The sequence below is a fragment of the Alosa alosa genome, chromosome 1 (assembly GCF_017589495.1).
Source record: "Alosa alosa isolate M-15738 ecotype Scorff River chromosome 1, AALO_Geno_1.1, whole genome shotgun sequence".
NCBI lineage: Eukaryota > Metazoa > Chordata > Actinopteri > Clupeiformes > Clupeidae > Alosa > Alosa alosa.
Window position 1 is genome coordinate 15,385,331 of NC_063189.1, and position 24,351 is coordinate 15,409,681.

General features: G+C 44.0%; 2 protein-coding genes across 2 annotated transcripts in view; one reads left to right on the forward strand and one right to left on the reverse strand.

The window, feature by feature from the left end:
- Positions 1-10,913, forward strand: part of ncana (neurocan a) — a 75,662-nt gene extending 64,749 nt beyond the window's left edge. The window contains exons 12-16 of the mRNA XM_048259059.1: positions 3,124-3,282; positions 4,323-4,405; positions 4,968-5,112; positions 7,947-8,129; positions 8,582-10,913. Of these exons, the coding sequence (XP_048115016.1) occupies positions 3,124-3,282; positions 4,323-4,405; positions 4,968-5,112; positions 7,947-8,129; positions 8,582-8,700 (689 nt within the window). The 3' untranslated portion in view covers positions 8,701-10,913. The remainder of the gene's footprint in view (positions 1-3,123; positions 3,283-4,322; positions 4,406-4,967; positions 5,113-7,946; positions 8,130-8,581) is intronic.
- A 5,824-nt stretch (positions 10,914-16,737) lies between these two features.
- Positions 16,738-24,105, reverse strand: tm6sf2a (transmembrane 6 superfamily member 2a). Its single transcript, XM_048243240.1, has 10 exons — positions 23,798-24,105; positions 23,225-23,328; positions 22,556-22,653; positions 22,325-22,428; positions 21,147-21,229; positions 20,717-20,841; positions 19,128-19,229; positions 18,837-18,929; positions 17,079-17,198; positions 16,738-16,966 (listed from the first exon to the last, which is right to left on the reverse strand). Exons 1-10 carry the CDS (start codon positions 23,893-23,895, stop codon positions 16,757-16,759), a joined length of 1,137 nt encoding a protein of 378 aa, XP_048099197.1. The 5' UTR covers positions 23,896-24,105; the 3' UTR covers positions 16,738-16,756.
- Between the last annotated feature and the right edge of the window lie 246 nt (positions 24,106-24,351).

Genomic DNA, 24,351 nt, shown 5'->3' on the forward strand with positions numbered 1-24,351 from the left:
TTATGATTAATTGAAATACATTTCTTACATACGGTTCCTTTAAAGTCATGGATAATTTCAACCTCATGAGGAATTGTGCTAGCCTAGCCCTGACCGCCTAATATATCAGCTCATTTTCATCTCTATGAGCTGGTGCGGTCATGGGCTCTGGGAATAATGGGTTGTTCCCAGTGATGACATTGTTCTTCCAATTGCAAGCATTCATGTGCTTTGCTGTCAGAATGTGGGAAAACATAAATGCACAACAAAGGTTAGAAATATGCTCATTAATCCTAAATAAACTACTTGGGAAAGTGTATACAGCATTCAAGTGACAAAAACTGCTAATTGCCAAGTTCACATTAAAATAGCTGGACATCAAAGTCCACATGGACTGAAATTGAACTATGAAGTGACAACAAAGTGACCACAAGTCCATAACTGAGAAACTCTGTTAACTAAATTTTGCCCAAGTTTCCCAGATTTTGTTCCCAAATGAGGTGGTATTTACAAGGAATTTTCCACTGGGAAAAAATGTTTTACCTATTCTTCCCAGACCTCATGAATGCAGCATAATTACTCAGTCTTGTGTCTGGACAAGGTACCTCACAAATAATATGGCACCACCACAACCAATCATGCTTGTGTGTCCTTGACTGAGCCATTGCAACCATCTCTGCCTCAGATTCCAAGCACCAATGGTTTCAGGTGTCCCCCCCCCCGCCCCCCCGGCAGCCCTTCCTGCAGCGACGTAAGTGCCCAGTTGGATGAGACTCTCAGGCTCTCGTCTCAGGCTCTCGTCGCAGGCTCTCGTCCTCAGCCCCCTGGACGGTGCTCACCGCCAGGCCTAATGACTGTGCAGTCACCGTGCCTGACTAATGCACAGAATAAGCATGCATGGTCAGCGCGCCAGAGGACCCCCTATGAATACTGAGTACTGATTGAATGGGCGTCACACAGGCCGCTCAGCCCTGCCTGGACTTGGGCCAGTGAGGGGCAGGGAGATGTGGGGCGGAGGTGGCAGGACGCCACACTCATCATCTTATCAGGTTTATGAGGCAAGCAGGCGATGATCATTTTGATTGATTTTTTTGGTTTGTCTGATCGATTGTAAGTGCCCCTCCTATAGCGATTAGGAATACCTTTTATTCCAAAAGTGGTTTAAGATAAGTGCTTCGTCACAGTGACATAATAGAGCTATACTACTTTTGCTATGTCAGTGCTTGTGACTTGTCTCTGTATAGTTTCCCAGAAGCATTCTATTAAGGACTCTGTAATGGAGGCTTCTTTATCTAATGGCACTTGAGTTCAATTCTTTTAAGAAATGAATTACTTGCCAACAAATGTCCTAATGGAGAACAGGCTCTAGAGTATTTGTCTTTTAATGATGCCCACACATATTCAACAAGACCTGCACTTTACAACGGGGTACGTTAGACTCAGCAGCATGTCTGCAGAGAACCATCTCCATGGACCTGTCTTCCAGAAATTAAACTAAAAAAACTAAATTTGGGTGCCTTTCCTGGGTTTGACATGTCCATTTGAAGCACTGAGGAAAGCTGTGGTAAATGAAGGGTGGATGAGGGAAGGAGAGAGAGAGAGAGAGAGAGAGAGAGAGAGAGAGAGAGAGGTGCTGACAGGTGTGATGTTAATTATCACCCTGCAGTACTTTAATCACACGTCTTTCCCTCCTTCTCTCTATCACTTTTTCATTTATGCATCTGCTCTCCCTCCCTTTTCCCCCTCTCTCTCCCTTTTCCCCCTCTCTCTCCCTTTTCCCCCTCTCCCTCCCTTTTGAATTTTATTTTGAGACTCTCAATCGCTCTCTCTCACATATACTGTATGCACAGACACACACACACACACACAAACGCACACTTACACCTCAATCACCTTGTAATTTCTCCCAGCCCCCCACCACACACACACACACACACACACACACACACACACACACACACAGAGAGAGAGAGTTCTTTATATTCTGTTTCTCTATCTTTGTCTCTGTTTCACTCACACTCCACACACCTGTCATTTCCTGTCTCTGTCTCCCTCTCTCTCTTGCTCATTTGTGGCTCTGCTAATGTGTTCACCTGACAGCAGCTGCCAGCACTCCACACAAGCACCAGCTAACAGGAAGCTGCAAAGGCAGATACTACCCACGCCGTTCGCCTCAAATCCACTCTGAACGCTGCCTCACTCGGCCTCCGTAACACACCAGCCCATTCTTCCTCCTTAACACAGTTCTCTGTTCTTCCTCCGTAACACACTTCTCTGTTCTTCCTCCGTAACACACTTCTCCGTTCTTCCTCCGTAACACACTTTTCCGTTCTTCCTCCTCTCCATCGCTCCACCCCATCCCGCTCAAACCGGATTCACATCCTCCAGTCTGAGCTCTATGAACAGTGACAAGAGTCCAGCCAATCATCAAGGGGCATGCACTACAAGGGGAGGGATTCTTTTCACTCAGGGAAGATTTCTTATTTGGCCAACATTTAGTGGCACACGGAGTGCTGCCGAGTCACCTTGTGCCGCAGAGCTTCATTTTCCATTTGATAATAAGGAAAACTTGGCACTAGAGAGTACTGAGTGTTTTTTTTTTCTCGTTTCAGCAGTTTTGTATCAAGCTGAATCCACCCAGGGCACACATGCTGTGTTAGTTATGCAGCACATTGTGTTACAATAAAGATGCATTGACAAGGCTTATAGTTATAGTAATGTCTCCTAGCATGGCAATGAGAGGGCTAAGGGTTTAAGCCTGGATCCTGAATTGAGCACATACCAGATTGATGCCCTGACCTTGACTTGTATTAGTTCCTTCACTTCATTTCCTCTTCCTCATGCTATTGTTCAGTCTTCTCCCTCATGTGCGGCTTGTAAAGATTTAATAACAATATCTGCCCTTCCTCAGCAGCCCTGCTTCTTTATTACGCTCTTATGTGACAGTAATGACTTTTGAGAAATGTGTTTTGCAAGGAAAATGGCGTGCAATTGAATTCTCCCATTCTCAGCTTTGTTGTCAGTGTTTAATTTCCCTCTCGTCCCTCCAAAATGCACTTACCCTCCACACTTTCCCTTCCCCTTGTGTCACTCTCTCTCTCTCTCTCTCTCTGACTCCCTCTCTTTGTCTCTGTCCCTCTATAGACACTGAAGGATGTGAGCACGGCTGGAAGAAGTTCCACGGCCACTGCTACCGTCTGTTTCCACGGCGACACACATGGGAGGACGCAGAGAAAGACTGCCGAGAGCACAGTGGTCACCTGGCCAGCGTGACGTCCTCCCTGGAGCAGGACTTCCTCAACGGTCCGTAATCCCTGTCACCTTTCACAACAACCACTCATCTCAACTATCCAATGCACTTGAATGTCACCAAGAGGGCTGTCGAATTCATGTGTGACAATTGTGTCCCTTGTTACAGATGCAAATCTACTGATGTTAGCCAAGGGGCTCTGTTAATGCATTGCAGTTCCATTTTATACCTTCCTTCTTTGAGATTAATGCAATCATTTCAGCCATTACAGGAGATGTAATATATTAGATCTGAGTGGCCCATGTGGTTGGATGTGGTTGGATGTGGTCTGATGTTTGGGTATTAGTCTGTGGCTAACAGCACAATGAAATTGGCCTCAGGTGTGAGGCTAATGAGGCTGCCTCCTGACACTGTGCCAAATTGTCTGTAATCATGAGGAACTTCTTCTGAGCCATCCGATTTCCCCTGTGCCATCAGGGGATATTTAGTGCTGTGAGAAAGCAGGCTGCCTCCCAGTGCGCTAATTACTAATGTCCATCATAGCTCACTTCAAACATTTCATCAGCGTCATGTGGGCCTTTCCCCCTGAATAGCTCTGTTGTTTCAGCACACAGAAGCCCAAACCTGACCATTAGCCAGACTCCTGGACTCAAATGATGCCTCTCTCAAAGAGCCAATCAAAGCTAGTGTTGAGTCAGTTTTTGCAGGGGAAGGTGAATCAATACTTTATAGTACAAACGTCTGTACTTCTGTTTCAAAACAGTACAAAATGAAAAAAAAAAAACAGCACAGGAGGAGACCAACTCCATCCTGATTTGTAATGGTGTGTGTGTGTGTGTGTGTGTGTGTGTGTGTGTGGGGGCTCAGGGAAAGGGACACACTCTGCAGAGAGGCTCATCCATCTTTAAGGCCAGCTGATGACAGGGCATTTTACCATGTCCTCATTCTGCTAGATGTTAAAGCCCAATTTAGGTGTTCTTTTATTTTTGTCCCTTGATGAAATGCTGAGTATTTTCTATTGTGTGTGTGTGTGTGTGTGTGTGTGTGTGTGTGTGTGTGTGTGTGTGTGTGTGTGTGTGTAATCTCTTCTCAGGTCTGGGTCGGGAGAACACTTGGATCGGACTGAATGACCGCACAGTGGAGGAAGACTTCCAGTGGACCGACAACATGGACCTGGTGAGACCACAAGGGCGTCTGACCGCCTCCCTCTGCATCTAAATACGGCCACTGTGCTGCAACATGATCTTTACATCCATAATTACCCACACATGCTAGCCTACTGCTTTAACTCACTGCATCTCAGACATGGGCTTATTGAAAGTCAATCAACTGTAAAAGTGGCAATTTGCAGTGGAGAATATTGGTTACATTTTTCACATCAATGAGACTCAAGTCAGTAATTGAAGTGGGCTAACTGGTCACAAAATCACTACTCTGTGAAAATGAGGTCGCTGGAAGAAGTCTTGTGTACACACAATATAAGGTCGAACCCATTCATCTAGAATGCATTCTTTTCTTGAGTTTACGTAGGATGGAAAAACTCAATGCAATGAAAGTAAGTTACACTCATCCAGCCAACATTTATCCATTTTATGACATGATAGATAATATGTAGAAGAATGAGTGAAGGAGAAATAATTGTCTTTTTTAAGTATTTATTGTGGTAGTTGGCATTGACTTCAACACTGTTTGTCACTAGGAGCTGAATCTAATCTTGGTTGCTTGGTTCTCATCACAGATTTTTGAGAACTGGCGAGAGAACCAGCCGGACAACTTCTTTGCAGGCGGTGAGGATTGTGTGGTGATGATCGGCCGAGAGGACGGCAAATGGAACGATGTCCCATGCAACTACAACTTGCCCTACATCTGCAAGAAAGGCACCGGTGAGCACAAGCACCAAGCCAAAAAGCCCCACCACAATCAATGCCCATCAGCCAGAGAGTCATCTGGTTGTAGAGGAGCTCTTTTGATCCCAGTGGCATGAACTATCATATACTATAAATGGATCCATTAAAATGAAACAATAATGAATTTGAAGACCAAAAAACACCAACTAATAGTAGTTGCAAAATCATACCTCAAATAATTGCAAATTCTTACATCATGGTGTTCAAACAGACTAAATACTGAACAGAAAAATGCCAATGACCAGTGTGAAGAAGCTTGACTTGCCTGCATGAAGATTAAGTCTTGGATTTGCCCATGCCCACCTCCATGGAATAATTATCACTGTGAACCAACTGCAAGTGGTTTGTACAACAAGCAGGGGACTTCTTCCTGTTGTCTCCCTTCCTTTTGTAGGGTGACCTATTAATCTGTCATTGATCAGGGTCTGAAAAACAAGTAATGATGACCCTCCAAGGCCAATCAATTGTCTGTCTTGGGTTCATGCCGTATTTCAGTGTGATGAAATTCTTAAATAACAGTCAGCAAGTTTCCCCTCCAATATCAGCATTCATTCCGTGCAGCCAGTGGCCAGCGTCTGTCTCCCAGTGTACACCCAACAGATAGACTGTGACAGCGCACGTCCGCCTGCTCTCCCACTCTGTCCTCCTGCTCATTCGGCCAAGGCTAGTGCAGTCCATCTGTAAATATGGCTCTGTCTCCTGTAACCAAAGTGGATATTGATCTCCATCCAGGCTGCTTCCTTCTGGCTACTGTACTCAATCATCCGTGTGGAGATTGTGATTTCATGTCCACTCTCATTCCGCTGATAGAAATCAATGCACAGATAGTAGAAACTGACAGAGCATAGTAGCCGCAACCGCTGCTGTGGACACAAATCTTTAGAGTGCTGTTACTTGGGAAATATGTTCAATATACTATACACATACAAACACTAATAAATAAACATGATTATGTTATTTTTCACATAACTAATACCCAAGACAAGGAAGTAATGAAAACCCAGAGAACTCCCTGAAGTATAAAGTGAGTGTGCATATGGGGGATAAGGCGAGAGAGGAAAAAGACCTTTGCAGTATAAAGTGAGTGTGCATATGGGGAAAAAGACCTTTGCAGTATAAAGTGAGTGTGCATATGGGGAAAAAGACCTTTGCAGTATAAAGTGAGTGTGCATATGGGGAAAAAGACCTTTGCAGTATAAAGTGAGTGTGCATATGGGGAAAAAGACCTTTGCAGTATAAAGTGAGTGTGCATATGGGGAAAAAGACCTTTGCATCCCTGGGACTTCGCTGTCGCCAGACATCAAAAGCTGCGACGCTCATCAGAAGGCACTTGCTACAGTCCACCATCTTACAGTGCCTAATTAAGACATGCCTGATAGCAGCACTACAAAGAGAATAGCAAAATGATACAATCCAACTTTGATATGGAATTTTAAAAATGGTATAAAATGGGTTTTATGGGTTTTATCCACTCTCTTTGTTTAAATAAGGAATACTTCTGTGCACACAGGTCCTCCTCCGAGGCTTCCAGAATGTTCTTCTATCAGAGAGACGTATTCCCTGAGAGACATACCAATAGGCCTGGCTTTGGTTGCTAGACTTAACTCTCTCACTCTTTCTCTGAAGTCTTAATGTATGCATGTTATCCCACCTTCTTTGAGCTCCGTATAGAAGGCTACCGTTAACCATGTCAGAAGTTGAAGGAGACCATTCAACCCCCTACTCTCTCCTCCATGAAGCTCAGACTGTCAATTACAGCCTTCACATCTCGCCTACAATTCCCACGATTCCTTTCCTTTGTTAAACTAACTGGAAGGCTTTGCACTTTTGAATGAGAGAGGAGAAAGCAAGAAGAAGGCCGGATCTCCTGTATTTATACAACAGCAGCTCACAGCCTCCTGGATATATAAATAAAGACATAAATACACACACACACTTTTTCTCTCTCTCGCTCTCTCTCTCTCTCTCTCACACACACACACACACACACACACATATACACACACACAAACAGAAAGAACAAGAGAGAGAGAAATGGAAAGAGCAGAATGTAAATGTGTGATGTAAATTAGAGGTTGAGAGAGTAAAGGATGTGGGCCTCTCGTCTCGGGCCCTGTAGGGTCTTGGCCCGTCGCTCCGTCTCCTGCTTGCCTGTGCGTGCAGGGTATGTGGAGCCTCTGGGGACTCTGTGTCCTTCTCCACAGGGTGCCTCTCCTCGTCCACTGTCCACAGGCGCCCCTCACGAGGCCCGAGGTGACCACCTGCAGCGTAGGCCTGTCAGACAGGCAGACGTTCATGTGATACAGGAGCACTCTCTCCAGCAATGATGATGATATACTAGGGAAGCGCTCAGGGATGCAAACTACTTCCAGATGCGAGACATTTGTTAGTTCAGTCCAATATTGATAAATATGAGTCATACTTAAAATAGCCAAATGTACCTTCATTTGCTTATCAGCCAAATGTACCTGCATTTGCTTATTAGCATAGTATACATACAATGCTTTCATCAAGACCCTCTAACATAAGATGTACATATTTGCTTACAATCCCTGAAATCCACATCTTGCTTTTTGAATCATGTTCAACTCAGTTGCTGTAACCGATGTGAGAAAGTTTGTTTTTCCCGTTTGTCAAGACTTCCAGTTTTGTGATATTACAGAGCTCATGTGAGCTTCTAGTCAGCTATCTGGTTAGTAATTCATTTGACATATGCCTCCAGTGCTCTGCCTCAGCATCCCATGCATTCCAACCAAAATCTGTGTGTGTGTGTGTGTGTGTGTGTGTGTGTGTGTGTTTGATGTCTGCAGTGCTCTGTGGGACTCCGCCATCAGTGGAAAATGCACATCTAGTAGGCCGGCGACGATCTCACTATGACGTCCATGCCACGGTCCGTTACCAGTGTGCTGAGGGGTTCTTCCAGAGACACATCCCCACGATCCGTTGTCGCGCCAATGGAACCTGGGAGAGGCCCAAGATCATCTGCACAAAGTGTGAGTAATCTGGACTTTTAACCTGACCTCTTAACCAGGCCTGCCCCTGTTAAACTGCAGCCTGTGTAGGAAAGTAAGTCTGTGTGACATTGTTAACCAACCTTTGTCTCCACAAGTCAGTCTCTACCGGGAAGACAACCAAATGACTTATCTTGCCCTTTGTCTCCACAAGTCAGTCTCTACTGGTGTAACGGAGGCGAACTGAGCTAGCATGCTAGTTGCGCGTGTAAATCCTCACACCCCTAACCTTAAGAACGCTTCTAACCGCTGAGTTGGAAGCCTGGGCTCTTAGCTTAGTGGTTAGAGCGTTCGACTCCCATGCCGGTGTGTGTTGAGGTGGCGGGTCCGATGGCCGTGAGCGGCGGACGAATTACGACCAAATGACGGCCGAGGACCAAATGACGGTGCAGAAACAGACATGGTGGTTTTATCTTGCCCTTTGTTCTCCGCAGCACGGAGGTCCCACCGTTACCGCCGGCAGCATCACAGATCGCACCACGAGCACCGGAGGCACCGCCGGCACGGGGGCGGGGGTCACAGGGGTCGCGAGGAGGGCCACGGCCGCTACTGAACCAAACGCCAGCTCCAGCAGTGTGACATCACTTCCTATTCACCTGGTACCTTGTACCTAGCTTCATGGCCGAGGGGAAATGACATGGAGAAAAAAAAAATCATGGCCTCACACAGACGGTTCTCGATGTTTGACCCCTGTTTTGTTATTCTCTGTCTGTATCCCATTTGCTCTTTCCCTCCTTCTCTTCCCCTCTCTCCATCTGTCCTTCTGCCCTTAGGACATCATCTACTTTCCATTTGCACCTGGAGTTTTGAGCTTATTGAAATAACTAATTTAAGGCCACTAATCTGCAACTAAAGCCCTGTTCCTACATGTTTTGAGAATGGAAACATCCATTGTAGTTCAGTCCCTGTGGAAAGCCATGAGGCCAGACCCTCTAGCAGTAATAATAGACCCAGTCTACTATACAGAATACCAATGGCTGCCTGGGGTGATGTAGGAGTGTACTCTATTTTAGTGGCATTAATAATGTTTGTTACCATTATAGATGAATCTACTAGCTCTTGTGAACACTGATATGATTTAACTCCCTTTTCCAATGGGACTCGGCATCTCCAAAAGCATGGAATAGCTCGCTCTCTTGAGTATGTCTCTCTATGGCAGCTTTTGCAGGCTTGATAATGGCACAAGGACTGTCTCTTTTATTTTCTACTTGGGGTATCAAAAGGATCCCTGAAGAACAGAATTGGTTATTGTTGGTTGAGAGTTTCTTTGTTGTCAATCTTAGTTAAGGCAGAGCCACAGCCCATATTCAGCTGTGTCACAGCTCACAAAGCACACAGCAATAGAGATGTACTACAGGCCTGGCACTAAAGTTTCTTCAGCGACTTAATGATTTGGACTCTTTTTGAAATAGTGTCACATAAACTCTGTGTGCTCTGTGTCATTGACCTGCTGTATATGACTGTAGAAGTCTGAGTATTTGTGTGTATGAGACAATGAGACAGTCTTTGTTGAACTTTATCCACAGTTATTTCTTTTGTGTTTGTTGTGCTTGTTGTTGTTGAGCAGTCACCTGTTGAGCGCCCATACACCCCACCCCCCACCCCCACCCCATTCACTGAACTATACACAAATGTGAGCAGGCAAAGCATGCACACACACATGCAAATATACAGGCACACACACAGACACACAGACACACACACACACACACACACACACACACACACACAGGGACACACACACAGGGACACAAACACACACACACACACACTCTTCTCACTTGTCTCCCTCACACAGGTTTGACTCACTTTAGAGTTTCCATATTGTTAGTCTCATTATAGGACCAACTGACGAGAGGTTCTTAGTTGTAAACTGAGCTGAGGTGGGGCATATGACCTCGTCACTTGGCCCATGGTACAGAGGCCATATTGCAACACAGAATAAAACTTGTGTTGTTATGTGGTGACTTACACTATACAGACTATACAGTGTGGAAAAGTTCAGCAGAAATCATTCACCATTTTCAGCGATGACATCATGAATGTCTGGTCAAGAGAGACCTTTCCAGTCAATTCTGCATAATTTAAATAATCACCTTTGACATATCTACCCTCCCCGATCCCCCCTTATCCTTTTTGTAAGGACCCCATTGGGAAAAAGAACAATATTAACCAGTTGAGTGAACTCCCTCTCTGTAAATACTGTGATGTTTGCTGTGTTATGCTCTGTTATGGTTGCGTTCTTCATTAGGTGCCCTAGAGTTTGTCCAGTCAGTTCAGTTCTGTACTCACCACCATCTCCAGCATCACTTTCAACAGAACCCCTTCAACACACACCTTTTACTGACCCTGATGACCTAACCCTATTCACACGCTCTTCTACACACACACTCACACCATATACACTACTGTAAATCAGCCCCAGACAGCGTAGTGTCAGTATAGTGGGTACGACGCTGAGAGAAACACAGCCCGTCGGGTGGATTTCCACTGAAGGCAAAGTAGGAAGAACAATGACTCAGCAGTGATGCCTTTGTTCCTTTCATGTTTGTTTTTTTTTTCTCTTCTGTCTGCTCTCAGACACCATCTCTCAGCTTGTGCTATAAAGAGAGTGTGTGTTGTGGGAGAGCAATGAGGAGAGTGATGAATGTAGTCTCTGAGGTTCTCATCTTTTTTGGTATTTTTTCCTCTATTCTTCTTGTTGCTGTGTTACATTCTTTATTAAGCGGGAAAAAAACAAACAATAAAGCTGATTGGATCAGTACAGTCTGTGAGTAACGAGTGTCTTGTTTACTTTTCCTTATTATTTTGTGTCGCCAAATTAATTACGGTTATCCTTTTATAACTTTTTCACACTGACTCATACAAAAACATCTATTTCTATCGACTTCAGCTGTATGGGCCTGCTATACCGTGATACATTCAGCTGTATGGGCCTGCTATACCGTGATATATACATTCAGCTGTATGGGCCTGCTATACTGTGATATATACATTCAGTTGTATGGGCCTGCTATACTGTGATATATACATTTTATAGTTATCACAAACGTAGTTAATCAACATAGTTAGGTCATTAGATCTTTCCACTTTTTGATGCATGTGTTTTATAGGCAACTACTACTGGTATCAACGTCAAATCAGTTTTCATGTAGTCAGGTGAAGGACAGAAGGACTATGCACTGTGTTTTGGGTCAGACAAAAAAACCTTTCGCAGCACAACATCGCTAATTACAGTATATTGCCAAATTACACAAGTTAGCATGCTCGCAAGCCCTTCATCTGTGCTCGTAAGGATTTCGCATGGCATGCCTTTTCAGTAGTGAGATTGCTAGTTTCCAACAAAAACACCCAGCTGCTGCTTTGAAGCATACAGTGTCTCATATGGATGTCATAAGCTCAGAAACTCTTCAGCTGCATGGCTTATGGCAGACCAGTGAGGTGAATTTAAGGGGAAAGGTTGCAGGCAGGCGGGTGATTGTCTACTTCATTGGCGATGTCGTCAATCTGCTCCCAGTAGCACACTTCCTGCTGGGGTGTCATGCTTCATTTAGCCAGTGACATAGTCGCAGCGTGTCCCTTTGGAAGGGCACCCCATGGGGAGACCTTGACACTTGACCTTACCTGTGGAGGGGGCGTTCTGAACGTACACAAACTCACTCTGTTGTACTGCTCAGACGTAAAAGCTAGTGATGTAATGTAGTGTGACAAATCTTTGATTTATCCTAGGGACAAATACACACACACACACACACACACATACATACAAACTACCCACACACTGCTCCGTTGTTAAAGCTTACAATCTCCGTTTACCTCGCCTCTCTTCCCTACTCCAGGTGAGTAAATACCAGCTGGTTCACAGATCAGTGAAGCTGGCTACAATGAGTGGGACGTTTTCTGCTACTGAGTGAAGATGAGAGACACATTTCCATCCTCAATGGATCTGTCTTCAAGGGATAGGAATTATCTGGACTCTCCCTCTCATTGAGCTGTAAAATACCAGGGAAGCATTTATCTCCAACAGACTCACAATATTTATTCATTGTCTCACTCACAGTATTTACTGAATTCCTGTGTTGTCATCTCTCTCTCTCTTTCTCTCTCTCTCTCTCTCACCTTGAATGCTCTTTCCTGCAGAACACCTATTTGTTCCTAACCCTGCCACTCCAGGATAAGTGAGGGCGAATTGAGCGGCTTTGTGCTCTTGATGGGGCTGGATTTACTCAAGTCGCCTCCCCCATTGTTCTGCTGATTTCATTCTGCACTCCCCCAAAGCGGCCAATTTTTGTCCATTCCATCACACTCCCAGAAGCAATTTTCACATTTGTCACTCTCCCACTTTCTCAGTGAATACAGTGTGTGTGTGTGTGTGTGTGCGTATGTGCGTGTTGTGTATGTGTGTGTGTGTAGGGGTGTGTTTTACAAACAAGCACAGGCCATCCAATTTCAGTTTGAGCAGCCAAGATGCTCTCTCATCCTTTTTCACATTCTCTCTTCTCACAATTTCTATCATTCTTTTTTTTTCTACTTCCACTACCTGAGCCAGAGGTTCAACTTTTACCTTGGCCTTTGCCAAGAGACAAACAGACATTAAAGCAACACTATCCAATCCTAATATTGATGTTATTTTACCATACAAACACTTTTCAGTCAGAAGTAACTGACTAAGCCTGGGTGGAACTTCATTGCAAAACAAAGCAGCAGTCTCGACCGATTCCTCACAATGGGTCTTTTGGCCACGACAACTTTTCAGTCTCTGGCTGAAGTGCTACTTGATGGCATTTTCTACTACACAACTGTGCAACAGGACCTTGCCATTTGCGCTCACTATCTTCAACAGGAGATTTCACACTACATTATTTGTGTTGGGGAAGTCATGGGAAGTCCACATACCTAGATACTTCAGTTATGCCATATTAGATGTTCAATTGAAGTGTCCTTATGTAGGGCTAGAGTGAAGGGGTAGGCCTATACACTTGATCCAGTGTTACACAGGAGGGACAGTGGTACAGACTATAGTCATACATATGAAAATACCCATCTCTCACATCAGGTATGGCCTGGGGTCATGTTACAAACATACAGTATACTCAAGACTGATAGAAGGAAAGTATAAAGAAAGTGTAAAGAAACCTGCATCCAACAGCACCTTTTTCCTCTTGGCATCTCCATCCCATATTGGTAAGTGCCTTCTCATCAGCAGTGATATAGAGCCGTGGCAGTAAACACATGGCAAAAGCCCTTTCTAATGTGTGCTTAGGGTTGCATTTCACAGCCGTCTTTCAGCCGCACGTCTGAGTTCCGACACACGTCCAGGGAGCGGGCTTGAGACGCACGGCTATTTGCCGAGGCTGCTGTAGGGTTGGAGCGTGGATGCGCTGCAGATGAAAGGCGCTTCCCTGCAGTCCCGTGCTTTGTTTTGTGCCAAGCTCGTTTCTTTCCACTGCTAATGAGCAAAGTCACAAATCCAGCGGCCTAGGGCTGCCGAGATCAGAGACAGCGTTTCCACCCACTCTCATTAGAAACGGGGGACTGAGCTCTTCCCTCTGATCCACTCGCCCACACACACACACACACTCACACACACAGGAACAGACACATACACCAAAGATGACACTCCACATATACACATACATGCACATACAGACATAGAGAAACAAATGTATACTGTATGTACATAAGACACACGGTGCACACACACTTACATGTAACACACACTAAATGTCTATTAATGGCTTATTAATAATACTGATGTGAGAGACTGATATTCTCCAAAGCATCAAGAGCTGCAAGCATTACTCTCTTTGCAGTCACTGTTAGAACTGCTCTACAAGTCAATCTTTCTAGAAGAACTTAGCTCCACCTTAAGGCCAATGCTGGTAAAGACATACATGCTCTGTGCAGTGGCAGACTTCTGGTGATGAAATTGAATTCAGCGGGAAATGTTTACATTGACTATGTTTACATGGGGAAATGTTTACATTGACTATGTTTACATGGGGAAATGTTTACATTGACTATGTTTACATGGGGAAATGTTTATATTGACTATGTTTACATGGTAGATGTTTGCCCTTTTACACTCGTCTTCATTCTTTATAGACCCTTTCAAGAGAGTTCCATTATCAGCATCATAGTTGGCCCCACAAGACTTCCTTTTTAACATTCCATATGTTATCTTAATGCAGAGGAAGTAGATTGGGAACCAAATAGAATGTTCAAGCATTGTTTTTGTTTTTATTGTTGAAAGGGTTTATAGGGTCAGTGCCTACCCTCTCCCCTGTGACATAAACAGGCCTACTTGGTCAGTCACAGATAAAAAAAAAAAAGAGTATCTGAGGGAAAGCATGGTCTTGCCATCATTCTTTGGTAAAACATATTATGGTTTAAGAACAAAGAAAAAAAACACACATACAAAGGGTTCCATGTAGAACCCTTGAGGGTTTTTATGTGAGAACAAGCCAGGGCAGGGGTGGGTAGAGTACTGAAAATCTATACTCAAGTAAAAGTACAATTACTCCCTTCAAAAATTACTTGAGTAATTTGTTGTTCCTCGCAAAAAATACTTTTTTTTTACTCATATGCGTTACTTGTAACACGTTACTACCCACCCCTGAGCCAGAGGGACTTTTCCCTATCAGAGTGTAGGGCACTGGAGTAGGGTGGCCAAAGGTGAACTGGCCAGCAACCAACATACTGAGCCTGCTGACATCACCACCACCAGAGGACCCATTGCCTGACACGTGAGCTACAGTGGAGGATGAAGTTCACTGAACCCAAATAACACATGGTGGAAAAAAAGAAAAAGATGGTTATCACTTCTGAGGAGATGCTCTGCCTTTGTTGCTGTATGTGTGTTTGAGCCATGTCAACCTCTGAACTTTCTTTCCCAGTCTGATGGCAACAAAAGCAAAGAGAGTTTATCAAAGGGGAAGGGAGGGGGTGGTTGAGTCCACATCACGGGACTGATATAGATCAAAGACACAATGACTGTGGATTGACTGTCACTTTGGGATGAATCACTATTTCTACTATGTTGCCACTACATATTAACACAACAGCTAACACACCCCAGTGGAGTGTTAATGGATTCAGACTAGCATCTAAAATTAAAACATGCTCACTGTGACTAAAATGGGATCACACAACGTTGACAGAGGCTTCTTGTGTGAAAACTGGATCACATTTTAATGCTGACTAAAAAGAACAAATCCAACAATAACAGCACCAACAACAAATCAACAACAAACCAGGGGCCTATTGCACAAAACTAGGATAAGGGATTAAGCCGGGATATCTTGGTTATCCTGGCTCAATTTATCTGTGATCCAGTTGCACAAAAGAGGGATAGGGGGCATCAGGATATGTTATGGTATAAGTTACCATGGCGATTTATTCTGTGGAGCTAGCCTGCTCCAGACCAGGCTAAATTCTAGGATCTAATTAATCTCATCCCTTATCTCAGTCAGCAGTCACCACAAACGGAAACCAATAGTTATTCCACTGCCCACTACACATTGTCATCACATACACCTAGACCCACTGTCATTATTTAAACGTTTGTGATCATTAACTTTTACATACTCGCCATTCCCGACCTGTCATGCGACAATGTGACGTCACGGTAGTGCCTAACAATTTTGCGGGTGGTGGTCACGGAACTAGTTGCAATATTCTCCCAAACAGAGGTGTTGCTGTTTGTTGCTGTTGTGAAAAGGCTATCGCTACCTACTTCACACCGTAGAAGAAGCAATGAAGCCACTCTAGTTGCCATGGCGAATCAGTGAATCTGTGATCGGTGGCGGTGTCTATTTGAGGGAGCCGTGAACGTGCACTTATCCAGGATAGGTTTCACCTGGCTTGATGAATCCGTGTCTGCTCATTCTGGCTTGCTCGTTGTGCAACCAATTAAGCCTGTACACCCTTGTTTTGGATTCATTGAGCGCAGCTCAGTAACTTATCCCGGATGTCTTAATTCTGCTTTTGTGCAATAGGCCCCAGAAAAGAACATGATTCAACTGGCCCTTTGGCCTTCGCTGAACACGCACACACCATTATCACTCATCGTTATCTTCACTGATACAGCAATGGTGACCTGTGATGCAAACTGTGATGCAAATGGCTCTTTGTTGTCACACCGGGCCGTGTCGCAGGACAGGAGAAGAGAATCCAAATCATTACTCATGACTGACTGAGAGGAGGTGAGAGTCCAAAGAGATAGGACTGCTGAAATGTGACATTCCTCATGCATGAGTCAAGCTTGGACTGAGATAACCCAGCGTCTGAGGAGGTGGTTGTATTGGTGTGGGTCCAGTAGTCCATGCGACACAAAACATCTCCTTTGGGATCAAGTCAAGTCAGACTTCAATAGTAAACACCAGAGGAAGCCTTGAGCCAAAACCACAACAGCTGACCAGGATCTGAAGCTGGTGGGAGTCACAAGATGTCACTCACATGCACATTAAGTCTCTCTCTCACACACTCTCTCACTCACACACACACACACACACTCTCTCACTCACACACACACACACACACACACACTCTCTCTCTCTCTTTTGGGACGTTTCCTGTTGTGTGTGTCCAGTTCTGTAAGTTCTGGCAGGCTACTTCCTCTTCTTCTCCTTATCGGCTTGGCCTTTGGGCACAACAGGCATGAAGTAGGCAGGGAGGAGGGCACAGCGCAGGGCGAGGAGGAGTGGCACAGCCATGTACACCACATTGAGCCCCATCACCATGCGCCAGGCATCCGAGGGGATACGGTAGGTGAAGGGGGTGTGAGAGTGCAGCGAAGCCCCAATATGGCACCACTGAGCCTGGAGGGGGAGACACAGGGAGAATAGGGTTATGGAGATCAACGGACATGCACCCTCCGGGTTTCATTTCATCACCTTGTCCAACGTGCGAGATGTTCATGAGGAGAGTTACCTGGGTCATGGCTCCAGCAAAGAGCAGGGTCCAGTCCAGCATCCAGCCGTTTCCGGGAGTGTTCAGACCGTACACACACGCCCCCATGAGGGGGAGGCCATAGAACAGGAACGTCAGCATCTGACACATTCACAGATACACTGGGGTTAGTTCAGTGCCTTCTCTAGATTTTTTTTTCAACAGTGGCGGCAGGCCATGTTTTAAATAGGCTACATCAATACAATAATATGTGAAGTGAAACTGGACGGGCCATAATAACCTCTGTCTAGTTTTAGGCTACTTATTGTTAAATTGCAACGTGAGCGGCAGCCAGCAGGGGAGGATACGTCTGCAGGATTATTTAAAAATCAACTACTGTACAACTACATTGTGCGTCTGCCCTGATTCTGATACCGTGGCGGTCTTAATTTAAACCATGGCGGGTCGCCATGCTAAAATAAACTTAAAGGAAACACTGTAGTTCCTTCAGTTAAGAACACCAATAATAATGGTAATATTGTGTTGTGGAGATTTTTTTTTTGTACCATGTAGGAGGCTCAAATTTTGCATGCTGGTACATAAATAGGAATAGTATGTAGCAAAATCGTCACATTTGGTCTGGATAATCCTGCATGGTCATAGCTGTCCCTCAAAGTTGATACAAATTTTATTGGAGTTTTTGTCTGGGCTCTGTTTAAGCCTTCAGAAGACATATTTGTACTCAACATAGGCTCTTGATTTATTTACTTGATGTGTTTATTTTTGCACATTTTCAGAAAATACAACATGCAATACTACACAACTACTACTCACGCAAAATCGTCACATTTGGTCTGGATAATCCTGCATGGTCATAGCTGTCCCTCAAAGTTGATACAAATTTTATTGGAGTTTTTGGCTGGGCTCTGTTTAAGCCTTCAGAAGACATATTTGTACTCAACATAGGCTCTTGATTTATTTACTTGATGTGTTTATTTTTGCACATTTTCAGAAAATACAACATGCAATACTACACAACTACTACTACGCAAAATCGTCACATTTGGTCTGGATAATCCTGCATGGTCATAGCTGTCCCTCAAAGTTGATACAAATTTTATTGGAGTTTTTGGCTGGGCTCTGTTTAAGCCTTCAGAAGACATATTTGTACTCAACATAGGCTCTTGATTTATTTACTTGATGTGTTTATTTTTTGCACATTTTCAGAAAATACAACATGCAATACTACACAACTACTACTACGCAAAATCGTCACATTTGGTCTGGATAATCCTGCATGGTCATAGCTGTCCCTCAAAGTTGATACAAATTTTATTGGAGTTTTTGGCTGGGCTCTGTTTAAGCCTTCAGAAGACATATTTGTACTCAACATAGGCTCTTGATTTATTTACTTGATGTGTTTATTTTTGCACATTTTCAGAAAATACAACATGCAATACTACACAACTACTACTACGCAAAATCGTCACATTTGGTCTGGATAATCCTGCATGGTCATAGCTGTCCCTCAAAGTTGATACAAATTTTATTGGAGTTTTTGGCTGGGCTCTGTTTAAGCCTTCAGAAGACATATTTGTACTCAACATAGGCTCTTGATTTATTTACTTGATGTGTTTATTTTTTGCACATTTTCAGAAAATACAACATGCAATACTACACAACAAAGACAAGGCAAACCTCTTAACAAATTACTACAGATAGTGGGAATAATATATGATAAACTGAGAAAGTAGCCAAAGTGGACAGCCTGTTCGCTCAGACTTGCATTGCATGACTCACCATGACTTTGGGAAAGGCCACATTGTCCTTCAGGTAGGGCTCATACTGGTAGATGAAGGTGAAGCACATGTCCAGTCGACAGTCCAGAACCACCTGAATCGAGCAGTACAGATAAAATTGATGGGATTGCGAGAACATAATATTACAATTCACATGGCAAACATTCAAGAGTTTTCAAAAGATGCTCCGAGGTGGGCTTGCATGTCAGACAGACAGAAATGAAGTTGGGTATGGCAAAAACAGAAAGGACATTGGACAAAGTAGTCCTGAACTCAGATCACGAAGACTCACAAAAGCCCTGAGCACAGTGAAGGCCATCCCTCCCAGCAGCATCAGGGACAACAGCAGGTCAACTGGCCGGGTCAACACACTCTTCTTCTGCTGAGCAGCCACCTGGATAAACACAAACCAATACAGGTATAAATAAGCCCTCACAGACAGGCCATTGATCCCACATGTATTGGCACACACACAGAAGTATGAATGTACATACATATACATATGGGTCATTCCATGTCAATTCAACCAGGGCCCACGCACTTAGGTCTCAAAAAAATTCTGAAAAAATTACCAGGTGTACCTATGTTACCCAGGAGACACACTGTAAAATTACTCTTATGTAAGATCAATACTTTCCAAGATACAGCCAGTTTCACAGGGGGAGGGGGGTGTCGATTTTGTTCGACCTCTTTTTTCTGTCAAAGTTCACAAGCCCACAGCGCAAGAACTAAACCATGTAGGAGGCTCAAATTTTGCATGCTGGTACATAAATAGGAATAGTATGTAGCAAAATCGTCACATTTGGTCTGGATAATCCTGCATGGTCATAGCTGTCCCTCAAAGTTGATACAAATTTTATTGGGGCTTTGTTTGGGCTCTGTTTAAGCCTTCAGAAGACATATTTGTACTCAACATAGGCTCTTGATTTATTTTCCTAGTAGAAACCACAGGTTACTCTATACAACCACAGGTGGCAGTGTGGTGACTCTATATAAAACATGTTGATGTCAATGGGGCATTTTGCCCATGTTCAGGGTGGAAAATAAAAAAGAAAGATTTGCATAAGACAAGTCAAATTGGTGTTTTCAAAAAGAAGGGATCATGGAGAATAAAGGAAAAACATATTTTAAAAATCTTTGTATATTCCCACAAGGTGTTTGGGTGCTCTGAAAATGATAACCAAAATTATTTTTCAGACTTGTGAGGTCTGCTGTTCAGACCCTGAAGGGATTTATTTTCTGTTTATTGCTTTTTGTGAGAGTGTTTTTACTTATCTTAGTAAGGAAAATAAATCAAGAGCCTATGTTGAGTACAAATATGTATCCTGAAGGCTTAAACAGAGCCCAGCCAAAAACTCCAATAAAATTTGTATCAACTTTGAGGGACAGCTATGACCATGCAGGATTATCCAGACCAAACGTGACGATTTTGCTACATACTATTCCTATTTATGTACCAGCATGCAAAATTTGAGCCTCCTACATGGTTTAGTTCTTGTGCTGTGGGCTTGTGAACTTTGACAAAAAAAAGAGGCCGAACAAAATTGACACCCCCCTCCCCCTGTAAAACTGGCTGTATCTTGGAAAGTATTGATCTTACATAAGAGTAATTTTACAGTGTGTCTCCTGGGTAACATAGGTACATCTGGTAATTTTTTCAGAATTTTTTGAGACCTAAGTGCGAGGGCCCTGGTTGAACTGACGTGGAATGACACATATATACAATACTATCAGACACATTCAAAAACCTATACACACAAGACACTCACACACAACCTTTTTTCTCTCTCATAAAGTCCTGAGAGAATTTTCAGCACAGCATGTCCTCTACTACAGGTCATAAATGCTAACTAGATTAGCATCCTCTCTTTCAGCATTCACCTCATCTGCAGGGATGACTGGCATCTCTCTAGGCCGACACAGGAGTGCTACAGCACAGTATATGGGCAGCACCAGGAAAGGGATGTTGCGCCAGAACGCAGGAAGAATACTGCTGCCATATTTACCTGCCCAGCAAAACCAGTGAATAAATAAACAGCAGACAAACACACTTTTAAGATTCGGGACGGGAAACCTGCAACCAAACCTAAAAAGTCTGGTAGCAGACAGATGTAAACAGTGTGTGTGTGTGTATTTCTAGAATATGTATCTGCTTATCTGCTTTCTTCCCACTGTCCACTTTCCTGCTCTAGATGAGTTACCAAAGTAGAAAGCATATGTGTGTGTGTGTGTGTGTGTGTGTGTGTGTGTGTGTGTGTGTGTGTGTGTGTGTGTGTGTGTGTGTGTGTGAATAAGAAAACATATGACTAACCAATGACGATTCCTGGGATGAACACGATCTGATTGGCAATAGAGGAGCCAGCCCAGAAGAGGCCATGGCTGCGGAACGACGTCCTGCAGAGAGAACAAACAGCAGAAAAAAAAAAAAAACGTGTGTGTTTACAGTATGGCCTCATTCGGCCCCGGAGTCCCCCTGAGCACAACCCTGCTGTCACTGCTCCATGTCTGTGAACCTACCCAGGCAATAGCCACCGACCACCTCCTATGACCACTGATGGAACAGTTACAGTGAGTGCACTGGTGCTTTGAGTTTTGAACATTTTCCCAAATCCATCCCTCATGTCTTCTACTTGCACAGTATACACACACACACAACCTCCTTGACATGAGCACAATCAGTAACACCACAGTGGTCTCCCTACACCCTGTTATATGTTTCTCTTCCCTCAGTCATGAGGGTTTGTTTGCCTGCCTGCAGGCTGTAGCCAATAGTAATGGGAAAGGACAGGGTTGACTGACTGAATTGTGAAGTGATTGAATGTGTTCAGACCGTACACACACGCCCCCATGATGGGGAGGCCATAGAACAGGAACGCCAGCATCTGACACATTCACAGATACAATGGGGTTAGTTCAGTGCTTCCTCTAGATTTTTTTTTAACAGTGGCGGCAAGCCATGTTTTAAATAGGCTACATCAATACAATGACAGACCAATCACTGGACCAATGGACTGACAGACCAATCACTACAACCAGGGCCTTGCAGGCAAGGAAGATGATTGGCTTGTCATATTACGGTTAGGCTGGACTGTGGACATCTGTGAGAACAGTCAAATCTGTCTGTACATTATTAATAGAATATGTTGAATGTTTTTGTCTCATTATCCATCTTTTGGCAGTCTGCTCCAGCACTCTGAAGTTATACTCTATACTTCATTCAACAAAAGATAAGAAAACACATTATGCATTATGTTTGGGTAACACTGACAGGGATATGTGGTGTATAGATGAACTTATTCTTATGTCATACAGCAACAAGCAAATTTTAACTAGTGGCATGAACTTAAGTAGATAGTAGGTTGAAGACTCAAACCCAATGCAATACAAGCTGCAGACATCCTTCCCTGTACACCCTTACGTTATGGCACTCCCGTGACGTCACATTGTCGTGCTACAGGTCGGGAATGGCGAGTATGCAGAGGCCCTTACCCTTGGCTCAGGCGTCGCACCATCAGGAGCTGGAGGGTGAAATGCACAATGCCGTCCCAGTAACACATCATGATGGCATACGATGTGGTGAGATATGGCTCTCCCTGAAATACAAAGAGGGTTTTTATCATGACTGGGGGCATGTTCAACATTAGGCATCATAGAATGTGAAAGCCTGCTTGTGTGCTGATGGTGCATATGATGGTGTATGCAAAATGGTCTTATGTCTACCTTCTTAAGGTAGAATCCCATGAAACCCTTGATGTATCCATCCTGCTCCAGTGCATTTGTTAGTCCAACCATGCAGGTGAACGAAAGCTCTGCAAACACTGCAGAACAAAACAAACTTAGTCAATATGCCACCGCCTGACACACACACACACACATACACACGCTAAGCAAAATATCCATCATTTTTCTGTTTCTTTGCCTCCTCCTCCAGACTTTTCTCTGAACTATTCTCCATCAATTTACTCCTTCCAGAAATTGATTCATGCTGCAGTATGAGCAAGGTAATGAGGCTGGCTTGCAGACCCAGAGGGATGCCCATTTATATTAGGGTCCCCCAAAGGGTGACTTATCCTAATGCTGCAAAGAGTGGAGGCAGAGAGGGCACATCTGTGAGCTCAGGCCCAGCCCTGGTGATGACTGGAGGGGTGAGTGAACAGGATTGGGGTTGCAGGGCAGGCCACACAAATGAAGAGTGACACAGGAATCAATAAGAGCAGAAAGGTGCCCCTGAAGAAATGAATATGCCCCACACAAAGGTGGATAGAGGACACCAGCAACCCAGGCCAAGGTTGCAATGAATAAAATAATACTGAAATCCTATGTATACACAAATATACATACACACACACACACACACAATAAGAGAGGGGTTTGACTGAAAGGAGGTACCATAAAAAAGTGGGTCCACATCCTTTTTGTGTCGCATGGTGAGATAGACCACAAGAAAGACTGACAGCAGGACCACGGCTCCCATTACCAGGATCACTGCAGGTCTGCGGAGACATAGCTCAACATGATGGATGGTCCTCACAGATAGCATCTACGGTCATTAACTGCTGCTCATTAACTCTAGTGGACTAATTTATTAATCTGAATCTGATCCATTGATTGTAAGTGGTTTAGGCCTATTTATAACTGCCATGGGATTATTGCACGCACTTGCATAGTGACTTCTTATAATGACTAAAGGTAAGAAATAGCTAACATGGTAACATGGTGTTTCTCTCTGTGTGTGTGTGTGTGTGTGTGTGTGTGTGTGTGTGTGTGTGTGTGTTAAGAACTGAAATATATGACACACTTAATATGATGTTATCACACACGACTACACCAACAATGGGTTTCTAGAGCACTCTACTGGTATACTTTGGTATGACACTGACACACACCCCTCATTCAAAAACGATATGGTCGTTTTACCGTTAACACTCTTATATGATGTATTTAATCTAAATTGTATCTTACTCTTGAACCGCAGGAACGTTGTTCATTCCGCACAGCAGAAAGGGTGCTATCAAGGACAAGATCAAAACTCCAGCCTCCTGTGGCAGACTTATTCCCATGTTTTCGCTGTGAATTCACGTAAACAGGTTCTGAAAGTAATACTCCTCCTCCTCCTTATGTTAAACTCCGTAAACTCCGCCAAAAAACGTCAACACAAGCGTTCCCCGCACAAACTAGGCTATGTTTTATATTTTTGTCACTCACAGCTGCCTATTATATTGTGTGCTATCTTAAATGTAGTCCTCGTGGTGTGTCTGACCGACCTACAGTCTCACATTAAGCAATGTAGAATGCCGCGTCAGGACAGGTGTCAAAGTCCAAGAACTTTGCAACATACCCAGACATCCCAGGTTCAGAAAGTAAAAGTCCTCCTGCCATGTATATTTTCTGCCTGCCCACTTAGGCCTACAGGTGATGCCACTAATTAGCTTACCAAGCTGACTGAAACGGTTGTACTAGTTAGGATCAACTCGTTTACTAAATGGTTTGGAACAAATATGTGGCAGGACTTTTAC